We start from the raw sequence: 21449 nt of genomic DNA on the forward strand, positions 1-21449 counted from the left end.
GGCGATAAAAATGAAATCCTCTAATATTAAAATGATAAATACAAGATAACACGATACAATAACTGATTATCGTAGAGTCTAGTTCTTCATATTCAAGTTCTGTATATATAGCTACACACACACACACACACACACACACACACACACACACACACACATATATCTATCTATCTATCTATCTATATATATATATATATATGTATATGTATATATATATATACACATATATATACATATATATGGCATGCCATACATATACATATATATATATATATATATATATATATATATATATATATATATATATATATATATACACACACACACATATATATATATATATATATATATATATATATATATATATATATATATATCAGAAAATTATTTTTTATTGTTTACTTGAGATAATATCAATCAAACTGAAGTTGAGTGGATTTGACTCAGTAGAAAGTACATGGCAAAATAGAGAAAAAAATAAATTATTATCATTATTATCATTATTATTATTATTATTATTATCTCAAGAAAACAATAAAAAAAAAGTTTTCTGAAAATTTATAAAAATTGAGTTATCTGTGTTTGCAAATGAACTCTTCATGTATCTGTAGCCCTGCAACCGACTGATGACCTGTCCAGGGTGTCCCCTGCCTTCGCCCGAGTCAGCTGGGATAGACTCCAGCACCCCTCGTGACTCTAGTGAGGATAAAGCGGTGTATAGAGAATGGATGGATGGATATATATGTATACACACACACACACACACACACACACACACACACACACACACATATATATATATATATATATATATATATATATATATGTATAACATTCATATCACACAATATCGCCTTGCGTGATCATTTAGAAATAAATGATGGTCACGCGAGGTTTTTTTCTGTGTGACTTTTGGCCCAGTTCTCTGGTTCTCTTGCCTGTGAACTGACTTGTGGGATTGCAGTTCTATAAACACAGCTCTCAGTCATTGGATGGACTGCAGGACTTCAACCTCCAAAAAGCAAAGCGCGCAGAGTCTTTGTGTTGTCTCCTCTCGTGTTGTTTTCAGGGTTCACGGGCGTCTATTCAGGAGCGCTGATCTAATAACCAAGTGGATGTAGCTTCAGTGTCCTCCATCAGTTTGTAGATTTGTTTTTTTATTCAGGTCATCCTCGCTGCATCGTGCTGACACTCGCCAACGAGCTCTGCTCCCAATGTTTACTTCTCCGGCATGTCTTCTCTGCGCTGCCAGAAGTAATGCTTTGCTTTACTGAGGACCATTTACCGATAAGTATGATGAAAAGCCATTATGTTTGTCCGACATATATTCAAATTGCTGCACGGATAATGAATTAGCTCACAACACTTTGAACAGCTGGTCCGCTTCCTCTGGGGCAGCGAGCTGTTGTCGACAACTGCAGGTCCTCTCCGGCTCCATGATGGCGATGTTTCGGAGCTTTGTCTCGGCGAGCACCCAGCACCGCCAGCAGCAGCAGCAGCCCGGCAGCGGCTCCGGCTCGCTGGCTGCCCCGGCTGAGGGCGTTGAGAGCCAGTTCTCCTGCCCCATCTGTCTGGAGGTCTACCATAAACCCGTCAGCATCGCCAGCTGTAGTCACACGTAAAGTAGCTACTTCTTATTGGGATGTGTTGTTGTTGTTGTTAGTGCACATACAGTGGCATCGCTGTTTCCAGCTGCGGTGTTTCACTACATCAATACAACATATTGTGTGTGTAACAGCTGGACTAGGGGGCTTCATGTAGCTGTTTTTACAACTAGCCAGAATTTGAAAAATTTTGCAGCTTCTACACCTCTGACTGATGTTAAGCCTCAGTAGGAGGATAATACCGTGAAGCCTGTGTGGGGTTGAGGGACCTGATGTGAACCTGACTTACAAAAATAATGTCACTCAGAATTTGTCTCCAAGCTTAAACTAAACGTCCTTGATATTTTTGTCTGTTATGAACTTAATAATAACGATAACTAAGGCTTAATATCAGTGATTTCACATCAGTCAATAGATCATTTATTTGACACAACACTGTTTACACATTGTTAAGGCTGCAATTTATATGCAAGGATGCAGAATATACAACTGTGAACAGATGTTTACATACACTTGTAAAGATTATATTATTGCTGTCTTGAGTTACTCATGACTTTGAATAGTCTACAATAAAATCACTAAAACCCGCACAAAACAAAAAAACAAACAAGCAAAGAAACAAACAATCATCCATTTTGATTCTATCACAGATGGTTAAAGGTCTGATCTGATCTGCTGAGTGGATTATCAGTTTTGGTGATGTAGTAATTTTGTCAGTGGGATGGCCTCTGAACTTTTCGTGAGTGATTAGGATTAACTACAGCTGCTGACTCCTGAGCCAGTTTAAATAGGACCCATTGATACACTCATAAGACTAAGTTACAAACACAGCCAAAGTCTGAGGAGCTCAGCAATGTTTTGAAAAAGCAAGATGTTGATTTGAACAAGTCAGGAAAGTCACTTGAAGACCTTTCAAAGCTGCTACAGATTCCAAAATCTGCTCTGCAAACAAGTATAAAGTGCTTGTTGTGTCACTGCCACGAACTATCACCTGCTGCTTGGTCAGGATGGTCGAAAGTCACCAAGATTTACAATGCCGTGAATTAGTGCTGGAACACAGATGTCAGTGTCCACAGTCAAATGTGTCTGACGTCACCGTGGACTGAGAGGCTGCTGTGCAAGAAGGAAGCTCTCCCTATAGAAACAGTACATTAAGGCTTGACTGAAGTTTGCTGCTGATCACATAGACAAAGAAAGGCTTTCAGGAGGAAAGTTCTGTGGTCAAATGAAGCAAAAATTGAGCTCTTTGGGCCATTACTCTTCTCTAAATAGATGTATGTTTGGAGGGGGGCAGCATTATGCTCTGGAGCTGTTTTGTTTCTGTAACTAGTGCTTTGAACAAGTAAATGGAAGAATGAAGGAGAAGGATTAACTCTGATTCTAAAATCATCAGCCAGAAGGTTCGGTCTTGGATGGAGTTGGATGTTCCAACAAGACAGTGAGCCCAAACACACAGCGAAAAATGGAAAAGAAATGGTTAAATCAGGGTAAAAGTAAGGTTTGAAGTCCTGACTTAAATCTGTGTCAGAAAGGCAACAAATTTAGGTTAATAGTTCCAATTCTGTCCAGAGGAGCAGTCAAAGGTACAACCAGCCACTTCCCAGAAACTTGTGAACAGCTACCAAAAGTGCCGAGTTAAAGTGAAAATGGCCAAGGGACATTACACCAAATATTGGCATTGCTGTATGTATATTTTTGACTCCGCAGATTTTGTCATATTTCTCGAAGGCCTATAGTAAATCTGTCAAAGAACCAAAATGCACAATTGTTTTTTGTAACAGGGCACAGTGGCTCGATGGTAACCTCACAGCTTGTGTCCCAGCCTGGGATCTTTCTGCATGGAGTTTGCAAGTTCTCCCTGTACATGCATGGGTTTTCTTTAGGTACTCCAGCTTCCTCCCACAGTCCAAAAACATGCTGAGGTTTATTGATAGTTCTAAATTGTCTGTAGGTGTGAATGTGAGTGTGATTGTTTGTCTCTATGTGTAGCTCTGTGACAGACTGGTGACCTGTCCAGGGTGTCCCCTTGCCTTCAACCTAAGTCAGCTGGGACAGACTCCAGTCCTGTGACCCTAATGAGGATTAAGCGGTATATAGATAATGGATGGATAGAAGATGAATGGATTTCAATGACTCCATCATAGAAGCTTAGAGTTATAAGAGTCATTGGAAACTCAACCTTACCAGTATACACTTGGTGTTTAGACGTGTCTGTAAGCTTTGGTGTAAACTTTTCAACTGTAGCCTCAAATTTCAGTGTGCAGAAAACCTGAAAGTGGGTAATGCCCTGTTTCTAAAGTCAGAAAATATTTGATAAATAATGCTAACATTTCACAACTGTCTTTATAAATGTCCATGTTTTATGATCTAACAATTTCAGGAAAGTGAGAGGTAGCTGATCAGATATTGTATGAAAAAAATATGATTTGAGATGGAGTGAACCCAAATGTCAGTGTATTAATGTACTTAGATTATTCAGAAAACAGAGTTATTTATGCTGTATGTAAGTCTTATTTTCAGTTAGGTCCATATTTATTGATTTAATGAAGCAAGAATGTTCACATACTACTGTACGCAGCAGCACAATGCTGCTTCATGTGGGTATAACACTTGGAACACAGACAGTCATATGATACACTTGTATTACATTTATTACACCTAAATGTTACATTGTATCATTTAAATCAGATCGAAATGAGATCTGAAATAACATTGTGTCATGCTCTGGCTGTGAGGGTAATAGCTGAAGTATGTTTGCTCACATGTGCTTTTGAGAGTTTGGCTCAAACACAGATTGGTGCGGGGTTAAAGTTGTAACCCACCTGAGGTTTGGTAACGAGTTCCAGTGAGCATACGGAGAAACTTTTCACTGATCAGAGACATCATGTGACACAAAGGTAGAATCTTACTGGAGCATTTCACATCTCTCCAGTGCACACAGAGAAAACAGGCTAAAATTAATCAAAATGAATGAAATCATAGCACACATTAAATATCAGTTTATCCATTTTGCATCTTGGAAGACACAAGTGTCACAAAAAAATGATGAAAAACATTGTGTTGTGATATACGACTTTAGCATAAAGCTGGAAGCATGTCCCCTTACTCTGTGTGGTGTCCCTGTTCTAACTTGTTCATGCAGTGATTTACACCGGAATAAATGGGTTGCTGTTGGTGATCCCAAGATCATCTGAGAGCATTTTTTAATAATTGTGGAAATGCCATCCTCATATATACTGGAAATATAATAGGAAAATATGTAGTATGTGTTGTCCATCTCAGTGGAGTTTGGAATCACAATAAAACTACAAATGAGAGGAGGAATAGGATGACTCTGGGCTCTTTACAGTTGAGTCATTTTAACATTACACCCTATGTCACTGTTCACAGTAATGAATGAGAAACACATTTCGAAACGTTAGCAGCAGTTATGCCATTTTTGAAAACATCACAGTCTTTTTATTTATATCTAATGAATTATAGAGAAGCTAGCATGAATATTGCACTTCTAATCTTTGTCGGATTGGATCTGAAAAGAAGTACAAAGAGCAGACAAGACCTCAGGTAGCCTCGTTTCTATTTCTAGTTAAAGGGAAAATGCAGCTATTTTTACTCTCCTGCAGCTGATGGGATGGATGAAACTTCAGGAAGCACTTTCACTAATCTCTCTGGCTTGCACATAGAAACACCATTGTACACGGCATTCACCTCTTTGCAGCTGATAAATAGAAGTGTGACATCTAGTGCTTAACGTTAGGGGTTTCATTGCTCAAATGTTTCTTGAATTCTGCCAAGGAGAGATTTTTTTCACTCAGTTTCAGTCACAGCCCAAGTGATCCTGACATAGAGACAGTTGTTGTGTGTTGTAACGTACGCGGTGACATTTAGTGACCTCAACAAATGTGGATGAATTTAGCATCTATAGTGCCATGTTGTGATTTCTGCAATGAAAGGTAGATAGGTTCTGTGGTATATATCTGGCTCCATATACGGCATTATGACAAGACTGTTGATACCAATACACACCGATCAGGCATAACAATTATGACCATCTGCCTAATTTTGTGTTGGTTGCCTTTGTGCTGTTAAAACTCCTCTGATCCAGTGGGGCATGGACATAGGACCTCTGGGAATGTCCTGTGGCACCAGGATGGTGGCAGTGAATTCTGTGGGTCCTGTGGGTTGCAGAGTGGGACCTACCTAGATCAGGCTTATCCTGGTACATCCCACAGATGCTCAATAAGATCTGGATCTAAGGAGTGTGGAATCCGGGTGAAAACCTTGGCTGTGTCGTGTTCCCCTGGCCACTCCTGAGCAGTTCTTGCATTGTGCTGTGGTGCATTGTCCTGCTGAGGGTGGAAACTGGCATCAAGGACTGCTGTTGCGATGGCGGGTTATTGATCTACAGTGTTTGAATGGGTGGTACATGTTCAACATCCACATGAATGTCAGGACTCGAGGTTTCCCAGCAGAACATTGCATTTTAACAAATCTGTCCTTTAGTCTGATGAGTCCAAATTTAAGGTCTGTGGTTCCACCCACCATGTCTTTGTGCGATGTAGAAAAGGTGAATGGATGGTTCCCGCCGTGAAGCACGGAGGAAGAGGTGTGATGGTGTAGGGGTGCTTTGCTGGTGACATTGTTGGAGGTCATTCATAACTGAAGGCACACTGAACCAGCATGGCTACCACAGCATCCTGCAGCGACATGCCATCCCATCCAGTTTGCGTCTCGTTGGACAATGACCCCAAACACACCTCCAGGCTGTGTAAGGGCTATCTGACCAAGAAGGAGAGTGATGGAGTGCTGCGTCAGATGACCTGGCCTCCACATTCACCTGACCTAAGTCCAGTTGAGATGGTTTGAGATGAGATGGACCACAGAGTGAAGGAAAAGGGCCAACAAGTGTTCAGCATCTCTGGGAACTTCAAGGCTGTTGGAAAACCATTTCATCAAAAGTTATTTGAGGGCATCGGTATAGGCTCAGTTATCTTAGTAATAAAATTGATTTATTAATGCAGAAATACAAGTGTTTATTATTAAATTAGACAGGAAGTAGCAGCCTAATTGTAAAGGAACACTCTGTCAACTGCAGATGCGAAGGCTTGAACAAGAACTTCAACTGTCCTTCCTTGCTGTCTGTTCTTTGCAGGTTTTGTGGGGAGTGTCTGCAGCCGTGTCTTCAGGTAACATCGCCCCTGTGTCCTCTCTGTCGTGTACCCTTTGACCCCAAGAAAGTGGAGCGCTCCTCAAGTGTGGAGAAGCAGCTGTCCTCATACAAAGCACCGTGCAGGGGCTGTAGCAAAAAGGTAGGTACTGACTATTCATTAACAATAAAATAACAGGACTGAGGAAGTCATACTGGATATTAAATGGTTCAGACAACTATGGAGAAAAACAAGACGCTCTGTTTGCAGGTAAAATTATTTATTCCTTGAGCATAGAGAAGAACCAACAGACCAACGTGTATTGACTATACATTTTCTTCATGGTCTGACAAACATACAGTTGGTTTGATTTATGTACCAGCCATACATGGCATTCTATCTAGCACAAGTGGCCTGGTATTTAACCCACAAAGGGAGCTAAAACATAAGCAAGGGCTCCTTACATGCAAAAAAACCATAGAAATCTAAAACAAAAAAAATTACTTTAAGTGAAATTCTGAAAGAAATCCCCTAACCACTAATAAAAAATAACGATCAGTAACATAAAAAAAGTGGCCCATGCCCCAAGGTGTATGAAACTAACTGTACATATTATCAATGACTTCATTCAGCTTCAATGAAGAAATACAGATTTAGAAGAGCAATGCTTGTATGTACTAAGTAGTGCTTTCACAGCAAAAAAAGGGGCTTCTTTATTATTTTTTTTAGCAATGTTAAAAAAGTCATAGACACAACTCTTAATTGTGATTCATAAGTGGGGCTGTAGTTCTTCCATAATCGTTATCATCACACAGTGATATGAGGGCATGTGTGTCTGTTCTCAGGTGGCTCTGGTAAAGATGAGGTCCCACATTGCTTCCTGTTCCAAAGTACAAGAACAGATTGCCAACTGTCCGAAGTTTGTCCCTGTGGTACCCACCTCCCAACCTATACCAAGGTACGCACACTCTGACCACATCTATACATAGCTGACTGTATCTGAAAATGCACTTTACATTTATACAGGAGTGTTCTCATTAGGGATTTCAGAAAAATGTCTAAAAACTATCAAAGGCTCGCTGGAGCTGTAAGTTGTTGTTGTTGTTGTTGTTGTTGTTTTTTTTAAATCATGTATTGTTCCAGATCAAGATTCTAATCCAAATTACCAGTACAGTAACTCAACTTACATGAATCTCAGGGTCAGGTTGATACGGCCTCAACTAGTTTAACAAAGCCTCAGTTGGAAAATACAGACGAGCCTCTCTATCACCCAAGAACCTGTAGAGATTCCATTCCATATGCATTTTCACTCCTATTGGTAGAGAGAAATTCATTGCAACCTGCTGACCCTCACACCACTGTGTGTATGTCTAAATGTGTATGCATTTCCTCCAATATGCAGCAATATTCCAAACCGGTCCACATTTGTGTGCCCGTTCTGTGGGGCCAGAAACCTGGACCAGCAGGAACTTGTGAAGCACTGTATGGACAACCACCGTAATGACCCTAATAAAGTGGTAAGAGAGCACTCAGCACTGCACTACAACATATACTCCTGCACACCAAAATCACTAGATGACATTATCTTGACTGTATAAGGTCGTCTTGAATCACAAGAATTGCTTCCAGCCTGCTATAGAAACATTTTAAGAAACCCAAATTCCATTTGAGGTACTCAGAAAGCTGTACGGTTTTTGACCACAGTTACACCAATCAGCCACAACATTATGACCACTGACAGGTGAAGTTAATAACATCGATCATCTTGTTATAACGCAATGATCTGCTGGGAAATCTGGAGTCCTGACATTCATGTGGATGTTTGACATCAACTGTCCTTGATGCCAGTTGCTACCCTGAGCAGGTAAGTGCCTCCCGACACACCACAAAAACTGCTTGGGAGTTACCCGGGAACACGACAGAGCTAAGGTGTGCACCTGGGTTTCACACTCCCCAGATCCAAACCTTATTGGGCATCTGTGGGATGTACCAGGATAAGCCTGATCCAGGTAGGTCTCACCCTGCAACCTACAGGACCCACAGAATTCAGTGCCACCATCCCAGTGTCACAGGACATTCGTAGAGGTCCTACATCCATGCCCCACTGGATTAGAGGAGTTTTAGCAGCATTAAGGAGACCAACACAATATTGGAAAGGTGGTCGTAATGTTATGCCTGATTGGTGTAAACAGTTCATCTCATTTTATCTCATGAAGAACCTTGGTGGTTTAAGGGTCCCCACAAGCCAGTGACTGTGCTCAAATCATTGCATGAAAGAAAGTACATTTGAACTCCATCAGTAGCATACTATCAGTGCATTGAAAACCTAGATTTGTGGGCTTCCATGAAGACCAAATGAGACCCACAAGCTCAACACCGTTGTGATAGCAGTTTAATTTTTACAGCTTCAACAGTAGTTAGAACTCTGCTGTTGTGTTCAGTTCAGTGTCTGATGCTCATACATGTGAATGTGTTAGTAGAAACCTGAACAGTGATATAGCTGTGTGTTTGTAACTCCAGGTGTGTCCGGTGTGCTCGGCCATGCCATGGGGTGACCCCAGCTATAAGAGCTCCAACTTTCTTCAGCATCTTCTCCACAGACATAAATTCTCATACGACACCTTTGTTGTAAGTCCAGTGCACTCATGATTTCTGACATTTGAAAGTAACATTTGTAACGTCAATGGCAAGAAAAAACATCTTTTAACAATACTCAAAGGAAACATATTCTGTCTCTCTTGAGTGGAACAGAATGGTGACAAATCAAAGGAAGAACCTGAACTGTTGACCCCCAGAGTAAGGGAATCTGATGACTCTGTTATGTTATGGGAGGCATTTTTCGGACAAGGTTTGGGTCCAGTTCTTCACTTAAAAGGAAGAAGTGGACTGCAAATCAATGCAAAGTCGTTCTTAAGTATCATCTTTATCCTATGATGTAACATTTCTATCCTGATCTGGCCTTCTCCACGATGACAGCGTGTCCTTCTATATAAGCATGAGGTCATGAAAAAGAAGCAGATCTTATGATGAGGTCTTCACAGTCGTCTGATCTCCATCCAGTTGAACATTCATGAGAGATTTTGGACAGAAATGTGAAAAAGCACCCTATAGTACCATCATTAAAAAATGAAATGAGGGAATACCTTTTAAAGAATAGTGTTCCATTCTTTGCATTGGTGCTGTTTTGGTGGCGCATGGTGACCCAACACCTTAGAAAAACGTTGTAGGCGGATTTTTCCATTAATTTGTTTCTCTACATGTATACTGACAGTCAATAGAAACTTTGAGGTAGAAATGTACGCAGAATTCTACTTGTAGGGGGGTTGTAATTATTCATTGTGGACTTACTGATGATCTAGTGCCCTGGTAGTTGAGGTAATGATGAGTTGTCATTTTGTCATGATTCATTGCACATGGGTTGGTCACTTTGCAAAAGTGAACCAAATACACACCAAGCAATACTCAGTGAGTATCTGCACAATTTGAGAATGGGTTTTGAAGGCCTATATAAAGGCCCAAAAAAGGCCACCATTGTTAGTGCAGTGAACAGCATCATGCCGCGTCTATCACATGAACAACGTCTCCGGGCACTGGGTATGGTGGAGGCCGGTTTGAGCTACAGTGATGTAGCCAGGCGTATGGGCTGTTCCCAACCCACAATCAGAAGCCTGGTCCAAAGCATGTGTCGACGGATTGCTGCCTGCATGGAAGCAAATGGAGGCCATACTCGGTATTGATTGTTGTGACTTTGTGTTTGGCAGGTGCTGTTTTCTTTTGTGAAATTCTTTATTTTGAAATCATTCTTGAAACTTTAGATTTTTTTTCTGTATGCCAATATGCTAAAAAACTGATTCATATGAAGAAAATCCAGTTTCGGGCTTCAAAATAAAAATTCTGTTAAAAATATGGTCTCAAAGTTTCTATTGACTGTCAGTGTATATATAGGGGTTTTACTTGTCTTGATTTGGAGATTTTATCCTCCTTAAATAACAGACAGTCTATACAAGCATTTTTGTGTCATAAATTGTGTGGTTTGAGTCACTTGTAGGTGTTTATAGTTTATTTTTTGTATTTTGTTAGGATTACAGCATTGACGAAGAGGCAGCACTGCAGGCAGCTCTGGCACTGTCACTGGCTGAAAACTGACAACCATCACACCACTGTCATGCTCATCCCTCTGCATTGCTGCTCTTCTTCCATGGCTCAGAGGGCATCATCCAGTCAACAGACACACCTGACCCAGAGAGGTTCAAACTGTCTGTACGGGACCCTCATCACGGAGGAGTCAGCCCAGCTTTGGTGATAACCTCACTTTTTTATTGGTGTTGCAGTGCAGACAGTTTGTTGCAGAAGTAGTTTGGATACTTGCTCACTGCTTCATTTGGATTTCATTTTTTTAAGACGAAGCATACTGTGGGCTTAGAAGGGATGCGGTGACTCTATCAAATGTTAAGTTGCTTAAACCCATCACTCACTGATGTTGTAAAACCCAACCTGCAGCTTGGAAACAGTCCATTGACGTACAACTTCCGCTGACATCTACAATCTGGACCGCCACAGCATGAAGGGCTACCTCCTTGGGAAAAAAAACAAATCTTGTCTGTGAGTTTGAAACGTACCCAAGTAGTGGTTCAAGCCTGTGACCATCAGTAACTTGCTTGCTTTGAAGTCCTGGCTGCTGGTTCTCACTGAGAAACTTGACTGATGCTCAGGAGCACAGGCTCCAGTTTCTTCTGTTGAGTGGTCTGCAGCAACAGAACTGAAACAGGCAATTTCACTTTTTTAATGAAAAACAAACTTACAGTAGCAAGCCAGCAAGGTTTAATTATGGAACATTTTGTAACGATAAACATAAAACAAAGTATAAAACACAGTGAATCAATAGCCAACTACTCCAGAATCACGCTTGTCATCTTCTAATGGTGATGACGAATAGCCTAGATAAGGTTCCTTCCTAACAGACAGCAACAGAACACGTTCCACAGAGAGGATTTTAGGATTGTTAGGTGATAACATCAGGCCAAATTCTCCTTCTGCCCCTTAACTGTTTAGTTTAACTGGAGTAACCTGGTGGAAACAGACAGAAATATGTTGTGCAAATCTCATTTAAGCTTGACAGTTGTGCCTGTAATAACACAAGCAGAACAATATTGTAAGTATTGTGTTGAGTAGCTACACCAGCAAAAAGATACGTTTAAGAGGTACTGTATGTGGATTATGTGTTTTAGGTACAAACATGACAATGACAGTAAGAAAACAGGAATATTTTAAAATTAAAACTGTAATATAATCGAAAGTAAGCTCTAAAGTAAAGTTAAAGTTTAGTCACTAAACCCTTCAGTGAATGAATTGGAATGTATTGTTGAAAATTCCCGTGAGTTATAGATGTTAACAGCAGCTAATGGCTGGTAGAGGGACAGCCTATTTAAGTTAGTATCTTTTTAGAGTTCCACCTTTTCAGTCAAGTTACTGCCTGCTTTGGACATAAAGCTGTGCCACACCACTGTGAAATTAAACCCTCTGTCTTCCCACTTACATTCTCAGGCATCCTTCCCCCTCCAAATACCCGATTGTATTATAATAACAATCAACAGTCTGAAAAACAAATATATTACAAAGCATATAGTAATATTAATAATAATATTCTGCATTGATTTAGGACAGACCAAACTGATACTGTCCACATCCATGTTAGGAGATGGAACGTGTGTTTCATCTTCTGGAGTTCATGGCTGCTTTGGTTTAAATGAACCATCTGTGCACATAGACCCTCAATGTCGTATGAACTGAACAACCTCCACTGTCCATATCCATATTTGTTTTGGACTAGAACTGGCCCTGCAGCCTGCTCTAGTCTCTTATTACTACTAAACTCACTTACTGCATTACCGGAAGACTCAGTCCCAAAATGTTAACATAAAAGGTTGAAATCAGTGCAGAGCTGTGGAATCTTTGCCTTGGCTCGGTGATGGAGTGTAACTCGACGTGATATCTGATGCCGACAGTTTTCAGAAGTGGCAGTATTAAAAGTTACTCTAAAGAGAGCAGCTTGTCAGAATAATTTTTTTACATTTATCGATGACACTTCAGTCTCTGTCAGTAAAGTGTAGGGGTTGACATCAGGAGCTGAACATCCATAGTGGTTCTTTAGTCACATCCTACAGCTGGATTCAATAGTAAAGAGATCCCCCCCCAAAAGAAAATCTGATGGTTACCATTTTTTATTTGTGTCAATATTTTCACTTGTCAACATTTTTTCTACTAAAGAGACCTGTAGATATCGTTTGGAAAAAAGTATGAAATAATGGAAGTGTTAGATGGAGGACTAACCTCCATTTTACAGTTATCTGGTTCTTCACCTCTTGCTACAAGGAATATTTTCGTGATGCATCTGCCAAGACAAGTATGAAAAGATATATTTTTGGAAACAGTTTCTGTTTAAAACCATTGGATGGATGCATGTCTGCAACCTTTTGGGGACGTTGAAGTTGACTTACAAACTTGAGTTGCTGTTAATACACAGACACATGTATACAACTACAGTTTGACCAGTAGATGGCAGTCCTTCTACGGATATGCAGAGCCATACTAAAACCAGCACACACATTCATATGGAGAACATACTTGCAATACAGGCCGAGTGTGGGGTGAATAGGTGAGGTAACTTTAGGCAGTGTTTTCACAGAAAGATGGATTCATTATTTACACATTACTTTATTTTTATATAATAGTTAGAGTTCTTTTTGAATAATGTTCTGCTTCATGAGTTTACAGCTAAATTTAGTTATAGAATGGCTGTTTTGGTTGTTTTTTTTGTTTTTTTTTTAAAAGGGTTAGACGTGTGGTAGCAAATGTACCATCACTTGTCTATCTGACAAAAAATGTAATATTTGTTGACTGAGCTTTAATGGGCAGTATGTACATTTGTCTTCCGATAATGTCTTCAGTGGTTAAAATAATCAGAATTAATTTGGAATGGCATGTATATATCAAAATCTTCAAAAGACCGATTTTAAAGTCGCAATTCTGACTTTGATGTCGATGTAAATGCTATATCTGGAACACATCAGTGTGGTCACACCAGTTTGACATTAATATGGCAGTTTTTGAAACTTCTGACACAAATTTTTGCTGTCTTTTATTTTGCCCCAAATAGATGATAATGGAGGGTTGCAGTTGTAAGCCAGGTTTTTGGGTGGAGAGGCTATTTCTTCATCGTACATATTTGATATATATGAGGAATGACCCTCAGGGGCAGCTGACACAAATACTCTTTAAGTCTGTGGTGGCCACACACTGATTGGCAACTCGTCTGGAGTTGGAAAGATAGTCTCTCTACCCAGAGAACCTATAAAGTATTTACAGTTAACACTAAGGCCAACTTCAAATGGGCCACCCAGTTAGCTTGCCAAGATTCCAGGCTTGCTTTGAAAGAAAATGACTTCACTCCACTCCACTGGAGTCGTTTATGGCAGCCATGGTCCCAGAGGTAGTGTATGTCGAAAGCTATGACCTGCTCCATTGAGCCTAGCACACATTCATCAAATGAGCTGCTGAATACAGTAGAACCTGATAAAGATGGATGCATTCAGTTCAACGGCTGCTACACAAATCTTTAGATGCACCTTGCCATAAGCCCAATTAGGTACCAAGACTCTGGAGTGTGCACACACCACTGCCATGGCCAGAAAGCCATCCTTTTTTATCTGCCTTTTGGACCTCCTCCACAATCTAATGCCTGTCTAACTGACAGGTTGCCTCAGGCAGTTTGGTTTGTACCCGACCTGCTGGCCTGTGGGCCCATGCCCTGACAAGACACAGTGTCTGACTGCTCACTTTGCTTGGCTTGCTTGACTGTCCTGAAGAGGGTGGTAAGGGTGCAGCTCAGTAGACTGACTGGTGTGGAACTCAGACAAGACTAAAAACTTACAGAACTAAAAAAAGACTATATATATAATGCAGGGCTTGGGCTTCACCTCACATCACCTCCCAGCATTCCTCACGCTCTGAAAGGACATAGAGTTCAACGACTCTTTTAACTGATGCAGTAATCAATAAGAATTCATTTTAAGGAACTCGAAAGGCTCATGCTGTAAAGCCATCAGCACCACCTCCAAATCCCATGGAATGACAGCTGGTCTGCTCTGGCAGGGAGTAACCCGGTGGGACCAACACAGGCTGCCACCATTCTCCTCAAAGTCAAGAGTACTTTCCCTCCAATATTTTTGGACGGAACTGGAATGAGTCATGGGCTGTGGAGGGGAGGGGGCAAAGGAAAACTGGGCCCAACACATTGCCCCCTGTCTAATTGGGCAACTGCTCCCACAAACAGAAGGCTGAATGCAGCCTATGTGTCAACTGGACACACAAGCCCTGACGGCATTCAGGAGTTAGGGAAAGGATTCATGTCCTGGAATCTAACCATATGGATAGAAACTCTATAGATTACAAGAACTGGAGGCTGTTCTTCTCCTACTAAGGTGCAGGTCTAGGTGTTCCAAGTTGTGAAGCGATCAGGCTACATCTTGGTGGCACTGCTACTCCAAGCAAGCATAAACCAGCCAGTCATCCACCAAAATCAATCTATTTTCCATAGGAAACAGAACAAGAAGAGCCTATCCGGGTGATCTTCTTCACCTCGCTGATGACCTTGTTTGCTTTGGGTTAGAGACCTCTGCACTGAAGGTCTGCTACCATTGGCACAGTGACAGACATAGAAAGTGCAAATGATTATCCAGAGTAATTTTGGAAACCACCCAGGTATCTAAAGGTCTCCCTGTTGTCCTGAGAAGTGAAAAGAGGACTTTTGGGTTTTGAAAACCATTACAGATGAGGTAAGGGTTCCTGGGCTCCTGGCCATGGCTCATCTTACTCTGCTGGCTGTGTCTATAACCTCACCAGATGGCCTCCACACACTGTAAGGTCACCTGAAGGCGATTGGGGTGACCTAGCCATGCTAAACCACCTTTGGCAGCTCTGCCTACTGCTCCTGCCCTATGTGAGTGACTGGACATTTGAATAACAATGCTAGGGTCTTGACCACACTCAATCTCGCTGGCAAGATAGCTGCCAATGTTTCTGCAATCCTGAGACACAACAAATCCAGAGACAGGCCCATAGACCAGCTCCCTTCTTATTCTGTGAATGGACAACAATGATGTCAGTGTATACACACACAGTACACCACTCAAGACTCAGTGCCAAGATAAACACATTTTTGCTTGACACTGTGGAAAGGCCACACATGCATGGTGCTTATACAGCCACAGTTGCCAATCAGTGCATGCACCACAGCTGACGTCTCTTGGAGAGTTGGTTCCCGTACATATAGAATGTGTAGGTAGAGAGGTAGTCTCAACATAATAGAGAACAGACTGTAGGCGTTAGCTGCAGTGAACGAGGAAATTATGCATCACGGTGTGTTTGTGCTGTGTGTGATAATTTATCCTCTGATTGGTGTCGGATTCCATCAGGATTAAATTTGTCCAGTTTTTCCTCCCCCTTATATTGTGTTTTTTGTACATTTATGAATTATAGTTTTGCAATGACAGTGTAAATCTTTCACTCATGTTGATACATTTTCAGCTCACAAAGATATTTTCCAGTTTATTTGGCCTGCCCTGGCAAATTTGGTCAATTTCACCTTTGCATTGACTCCCATGTTTCGTTTATAAAATTAGCTTCAGATTAAGTCTAAACACACTTTTACATATAGAAGAATACAGAAAAATAAATAACCAATACTTTTAGCAAATGACCAGTAAAATGATTGTATTTTCCCATGTCATTATTCATTTGCTGTAAATTTACAAATGTTGCTCAAAGTTTAAAAAATTGATTTTTTTCCTTACATGACAACTATTTTTATATTGGAGTAGAATTCAACCCCCTTGCCTTTATAGATAGGATTTCTTCTGCTTGTTGTTTTTGTATTCATGTTATGAAAGCAATCTTTTATAAGTGTCTGTAGCGAAATTATTAGATTCTTATTTTGTTACAATTTGTGTGTCACGTCTGTCTGCTTTTGTTCTGAGCTTTTCAGTTAAACTCATGCCCCTAAGACGTGTAAATAATCTGTTTTAAATCCTTGTCTTTGTGCTGTTGTATTTATATTTTGTGAAACTGTTCCTTCTCGTCACTGATGATCTTTAAAGACAGTCATAGAGATTACAGCAGCTCCCTAGTCTTATACACAGCGACAAAATGAAGGATAACAAGTGAGTTAAACTGTAGAACATTGCAGTAGTTTTGTACATGGGGGCATGGAGCTCAAAAAATTTGAAAGAAAGATGCAAGTAAGACTTAAAGGATAGCCTCAAAGCAATGTCCAAATGCCATATATAAGGATGAGTGGCTTGTATTCCTCCTCTCCATACCAGCCTAGTAGCAATCTGCTACACAGAACAGAAGTGTTTTAAGTTTAGTTGAACCTAACAAAGACTTTACCTGTCTGAGCTGAATCAAGCTTTATTTTGGTAATTAATTTGTAGTTTTGTTCTGTTTCTTCCTGGTAGATCTGCATGAGGGTATGTTACATTTCTCAAGCCTAACGTTACCTTTAGAATGCAGTTTTTGAACAGAACAAATTCTGCAGAGTTCACCACTATTTCCTACAGCATCAAAGACTGCATAGCTACCAGGGCAAACTGACTATGAACTAACTTATCCTCTAAAATAGTGACATAAGCACTATTGGTAGCTCACTACACTCACTGAGAACCGACATGCTTCCTGTTAATACAGCAGAAGCTGTGCTTGGGCAGCCAATAACATTATCATAACCACTGCTGCCCAATAGCTCAAGACTTCCAATGTATAGTTGAACTGTAGCCTGCTTGAACTCAGGCTCCAACTGGTGACTAAAGTGTGAACTGAATGTATTGTAGAGTCAAGTATAGTGATTTTTAGTCACATATTTTTGTGACTTTGGAATCTAGATCCCAAAACAGTCAAAGTGGATATTTGACGGTCATATCCTGCTCTACCTAAAGGGACATTCCACTTATTCAACATATGAAAGTTAATTTATTTATCATGGGTAGTCCTATTCTTACTGTGAAACAGCTTGTTACTATCTCCTTTTTACTCTCTGCTCTAGCTATGGAGTAAAGAGTGAATATGACCTTGATGATGCCAAAGTGATGGTTTCATTGTTAACTCAGACTGAGCGCTAAATCTACAAATTTAGAACCGAAAATCTGGTTACGAGCTGCAGGCAGGTTCAACGTGGTAGGTTCCAAAACAAACAGGGTCTAAGGCATAGATGCCTTCAAGTTGAATTATGGGGAACCCATGTTTTTGGAGCTTGAGTCTACTAAAAAAGTCAGATGACTTGGCCACCACCATTTACTTATTTTTTTAATACAGTTTTCCGGAGTTACGAAAGTTCACAACCAAGTGACTCTGGAGCAACTTCAGTCGGCCAACCAGCAAAAAACACTTTGATACGACTTAATACCAGTCAGAGGTCATGGCAAGATTGTAGGGCTGCACGATTATGGCCAAAATGATAATCACGATTATTTTGATCAATATTGTAATCACGATTATTAATCACGGTTGTTCATCATGTTATAGAAAATACCTGTATTTTTATTGCACTACTTTTAAGCGAACAATATATGAAGCGTTTTCAGTGCAAAATGAAACTTTAAATAAGAATAAATGATAAATAATAGTGCCCAAGAATTTAAAATTTACCAAGTGCTAACTGAAAAAAATGTGCTATTCAGAGTGCAATCACAAAGTGCAACTCAATGGAAACAATTACACTTTGGAGAAATAATTGCGCGAGGGGATCACATATTTATTGTCCTGTGTTTTGACTATTTTTCTGAAGCCCTCGTTGCTCACTGTATTTATTGGACACATGTCTTTGGCCAAATAAAACGATATTGTGTCCGTTATCTCTGTGTGTCTTTGGGAGGTAGCTGGATACGGTGTTGCCTGATGCAGAGTCGCTGTAATGGTTGTCTGGGTTGCCGCTGGACACGGACGGGGATTTTGTGAATCAACGTTAGCTTTAGCCTTCATGCTTTCCTCATATTTGCGTTTGTGATGTTTTTCAGATGGTCAAACAGATTAGTTGTGTTACTGTGCGGGGCAGACACAACTCTGCTGCACTCTTTACATATGACTTGTTCTTGTTTTAACGTCACTTGCCTGAATCTGAAACAAGTCCAGACGATGGATGCTGATTCGTTTCGAGCACGAGCTCCTCATCTCCAAATGCTGCTGTACTTTCTTCTCTCGACATGACTCGCTCTCATCAGCCCAGGTGTGAACTAACCGTGATGTCACCCGTTGGTTTCAACGCCGGGAAAATGAAGCCCGGATTTTGCTACTTCCTGGTCGCCATTTTGGATTTTTGGAGCCAGTGACGTAAAAAGCGTCATCAAACAGACTGGACGGGAGAGCAACTCGGGGCAGGACCAGTCTATGGGACTGTTAATCAAGTATAGCCACCCCCTGGCTCTACCAACTTTAACGATTTATTTAAAATTCAGTATTGATTTATTTTAAGATCGGCCACCTGATCTCTCATTTTGACCATGAAAACTAACGGGAAAAAAATCCTGAGCTGTAGAAAATCACTCTATCAAATTTTATTTTTTCCAAAAATGAATTGGGTCTATGGAGCAAAGCTTTTTGGAGCCAACCCTAGCGGGACGGCGTGATATTGCAAGTTTTGACACTTCCGGGTGGGCTTCAATTTTGGAGCCAGATGCTACGTCCATCTTTATATACAGGCTATGCATCAGCCCACTCCACTGATTGATTTGAGGCTGCCGCCTGCAGGGTGCGCTCGCTTGTGATTTAGGCAGCTTAATGAAGCCGCTAACCATGTGTTCGCCTCCTGGCGGTTGGGCTGACTACTGGTTGACAGGGGGCTTGATAAGATATGCACCAGAGCCCGCATTTTAAATGTAAATATTGCCCAACGATCAGGTTAATTTAATTGTGGCAGCCAAAATCGTGATCGCGGTCAAATTCCATTAATTGTGCAGCCCCTACAAGATTGGTACTTTAACTTTTGAAAAAAAGCAAAAACTAAGCCAATCCATAATTAACCCTACAAACATGAAACAAAAACTGAAGAAATAGGAATATTTTCATTCTAAAGTACATTGAAATTGACACTCTACTTAAGACTGAATTGATTCAGCTCATTTCACTCTGGATATCACTACAATAGTGCTTGTGTGGAAAGAGGCCTAATGTTTAAGACAAATATGTAAAGACAAAAAAAAGTCTGTCTTCAATGTGATTTCATATGCATTCTTTCTAAACAAAGTAATAATGCAATGGAAGCAGTGACACTGCTGTTGACTCTGGTATGATGATAATGATTGGTTTCCAACTGTTGCACTGATTGTGAATTTTATCAGAGCACTATTAGGATGTTTTGTAAGCATTCTGTTCTTTTCTCCCTTAAATAAAACAAAAAAGACTGAATATATTGTAGGTGTGCTTTTGTTATGCAGGCTGAAAGTGGAAATCAGTGTACTTTATTACAAGAACACCTTAATGGTCTATTATTACTCTGAAGCTAAACGCTGCTTTACTAGGTTTAAATGCAGCTTTAATGGCTTGGTTTCATGGTTGCCTAGATGTATTCCCCATTGCAGACAGACTACAACAAGACTATTGACCTGACATGTGACCTAATTGGTCAACTAGGTCACATGACTCAGGACTTCCCTAACACCACACGGCAGTTCAAATCGGCCACTGACGCTACTTTACCGTTAAAACTCATTTATTTCTCTCTTTTAAAGGAAATAACTGTGCAGAATCACAGTTTCTGACAAGATAACAGTCAGAATAACTTTCCTGCTGTGTGTTTTAACCCAGCTGTGGTGAATTAATTGGAGTAAAGATGCAAAAATAATGTTAAAAATCGCTGTGGAGTTAATAAATTAATATTAATTACAGTTTTATTAATGTGCCAACGTACAATAATATACATACGCACTGTCTTGTTTAAACCAGGGTAGATTAAAACTGTTAAACACTTTTAATTCATCGTCTGATTACATGTTAATGCACCACATGACATTACAAATATTATTAATATTAATACTTATATACTTTCTGATCAGGATCAGTTCATGTGCAGCTAAAAACCTGATCACTGATCAATACATCTGCCTTCTTCTGCTTTAATTAAATTGCTGGTGTCAAAAATATCCTGTGCTTTATTATTATATACTGATTTTATGTGTATTATTATGAAGCACTTAAAGCAGATGTTCTGCAGAAGGACAAACAAGCAGTGGAAGAACAGACTAAAAAACTGGAGGAGAAGCTCAGGCTGACTGAGAAAGTCAACATCCAAGTGATCATCAGGTTCAAGACTGATCAGACTGAAACTCTCCACACAGAGAAATCACAACTCCAAGACCAGAACAACGGGAGATCCCTCCAGATCAAAAAGCTGGAGGAAATGCTCTCCGAGAATCTTACAAGAATCCAAGAGATGGTGGAGAACATTAAGTTCATGGAAGAGCAGACCAGACCAAGTCAGGAACTGCTCTGGAGACAAAAATACCTGCAGGAAAAAATCAAACAACTAAAACAAAATAATCAGGAACTGCAGGACCTTTGGATCCAAAAGAAAACAAAAAGAGAGCTTCAAGTTTTTCAGGAGGACCAAAGGTAGAAAGAGCAACAAAAAAACAAGTGATGAGGTGATCGA

General features: G+C 40.3%; 1 protein-coding gene across 2 annotated transcripts; it reads left to right on the top strand.

The window, feature by feature from the left end:
* Positions 1–1020: 1020 nt before the first annotated feature.
* On the top strand, positions 1021–18657 carry LOC110955391 (E3 ubiquitin-protein ligase RNF166). Of its 2 annotated transcripts, XM_022200363.2 has the most exons (7): positions 1021–1291; positions 1376–1618; positions 6757–6913; positions 7597–7709; positions 8154–8268; positions 9272–9379; positions 10832–18657. In XM_022200363.2, exons 2-7 carry the CDS (start codon positions 1437–1439, stop codon positions 10895–10897), a joined length of 741 nt encoding a protein of 246 aa, XP_022056055.1. In that variant the 5' UTR covers positions 1021–1291; positions 1376–1436; the 3' UTR covers positions 10898–18657. The 2 variants fall into 2 exon arrangements, with proteins under 2 accessions (XP_022056055.1, XP_022056054.1); XM_022200362.2 differs by having other exon boundaries at positions 1021–1618.
* Positions 18658–21449: the final 2792 nt, after the last annotated feature.

The sequence above is a fragment of the Acanthochromis polyacanthus genome, chromosome 15 (assembly GCF_021347895.1).
Source record: "Acanthochromis polyacanthus isolate Apoly-LR-REF ecotype Palm Island chromosome 15, KAUST_Apoly_ChrSc, whole genome shotgun sequence".
NCBI lineage: Eukaryota > Metazoa > Chordata > Actinopteri > Pomacentridae > Acanthochromis > Acanthochromis polyacanthus.

What these genes read in the sequence shown, in the direction of transcription:
- LOC110955391 (XM_022200362.2), top strand. Translation starts at nt 1,437, where the DNA reads ATGATGGCGATGTTTCGGAGCTTTGTCTCGGCGAGCACCCAGCACCGC. An exon ending in ATCGCCAGCTGTAGTCACAC is followed by an intron (nt 1,619 to 6,756) that starts GTAAAGTAGCTA and finishes TGTTCTTTGCAG; the next exon opens with GTTTTGTGGGGAGTGTCTGC. An exon ending in GCAGGGGCTGTAGCAAAAAG is followed by an intron (nt 6,914 to 7,596) that starts GTAGGTACTGAC and finishes GTCTGTTCTCAG; the next exon opens with GTGGCTCTGGTAAAGATGAG.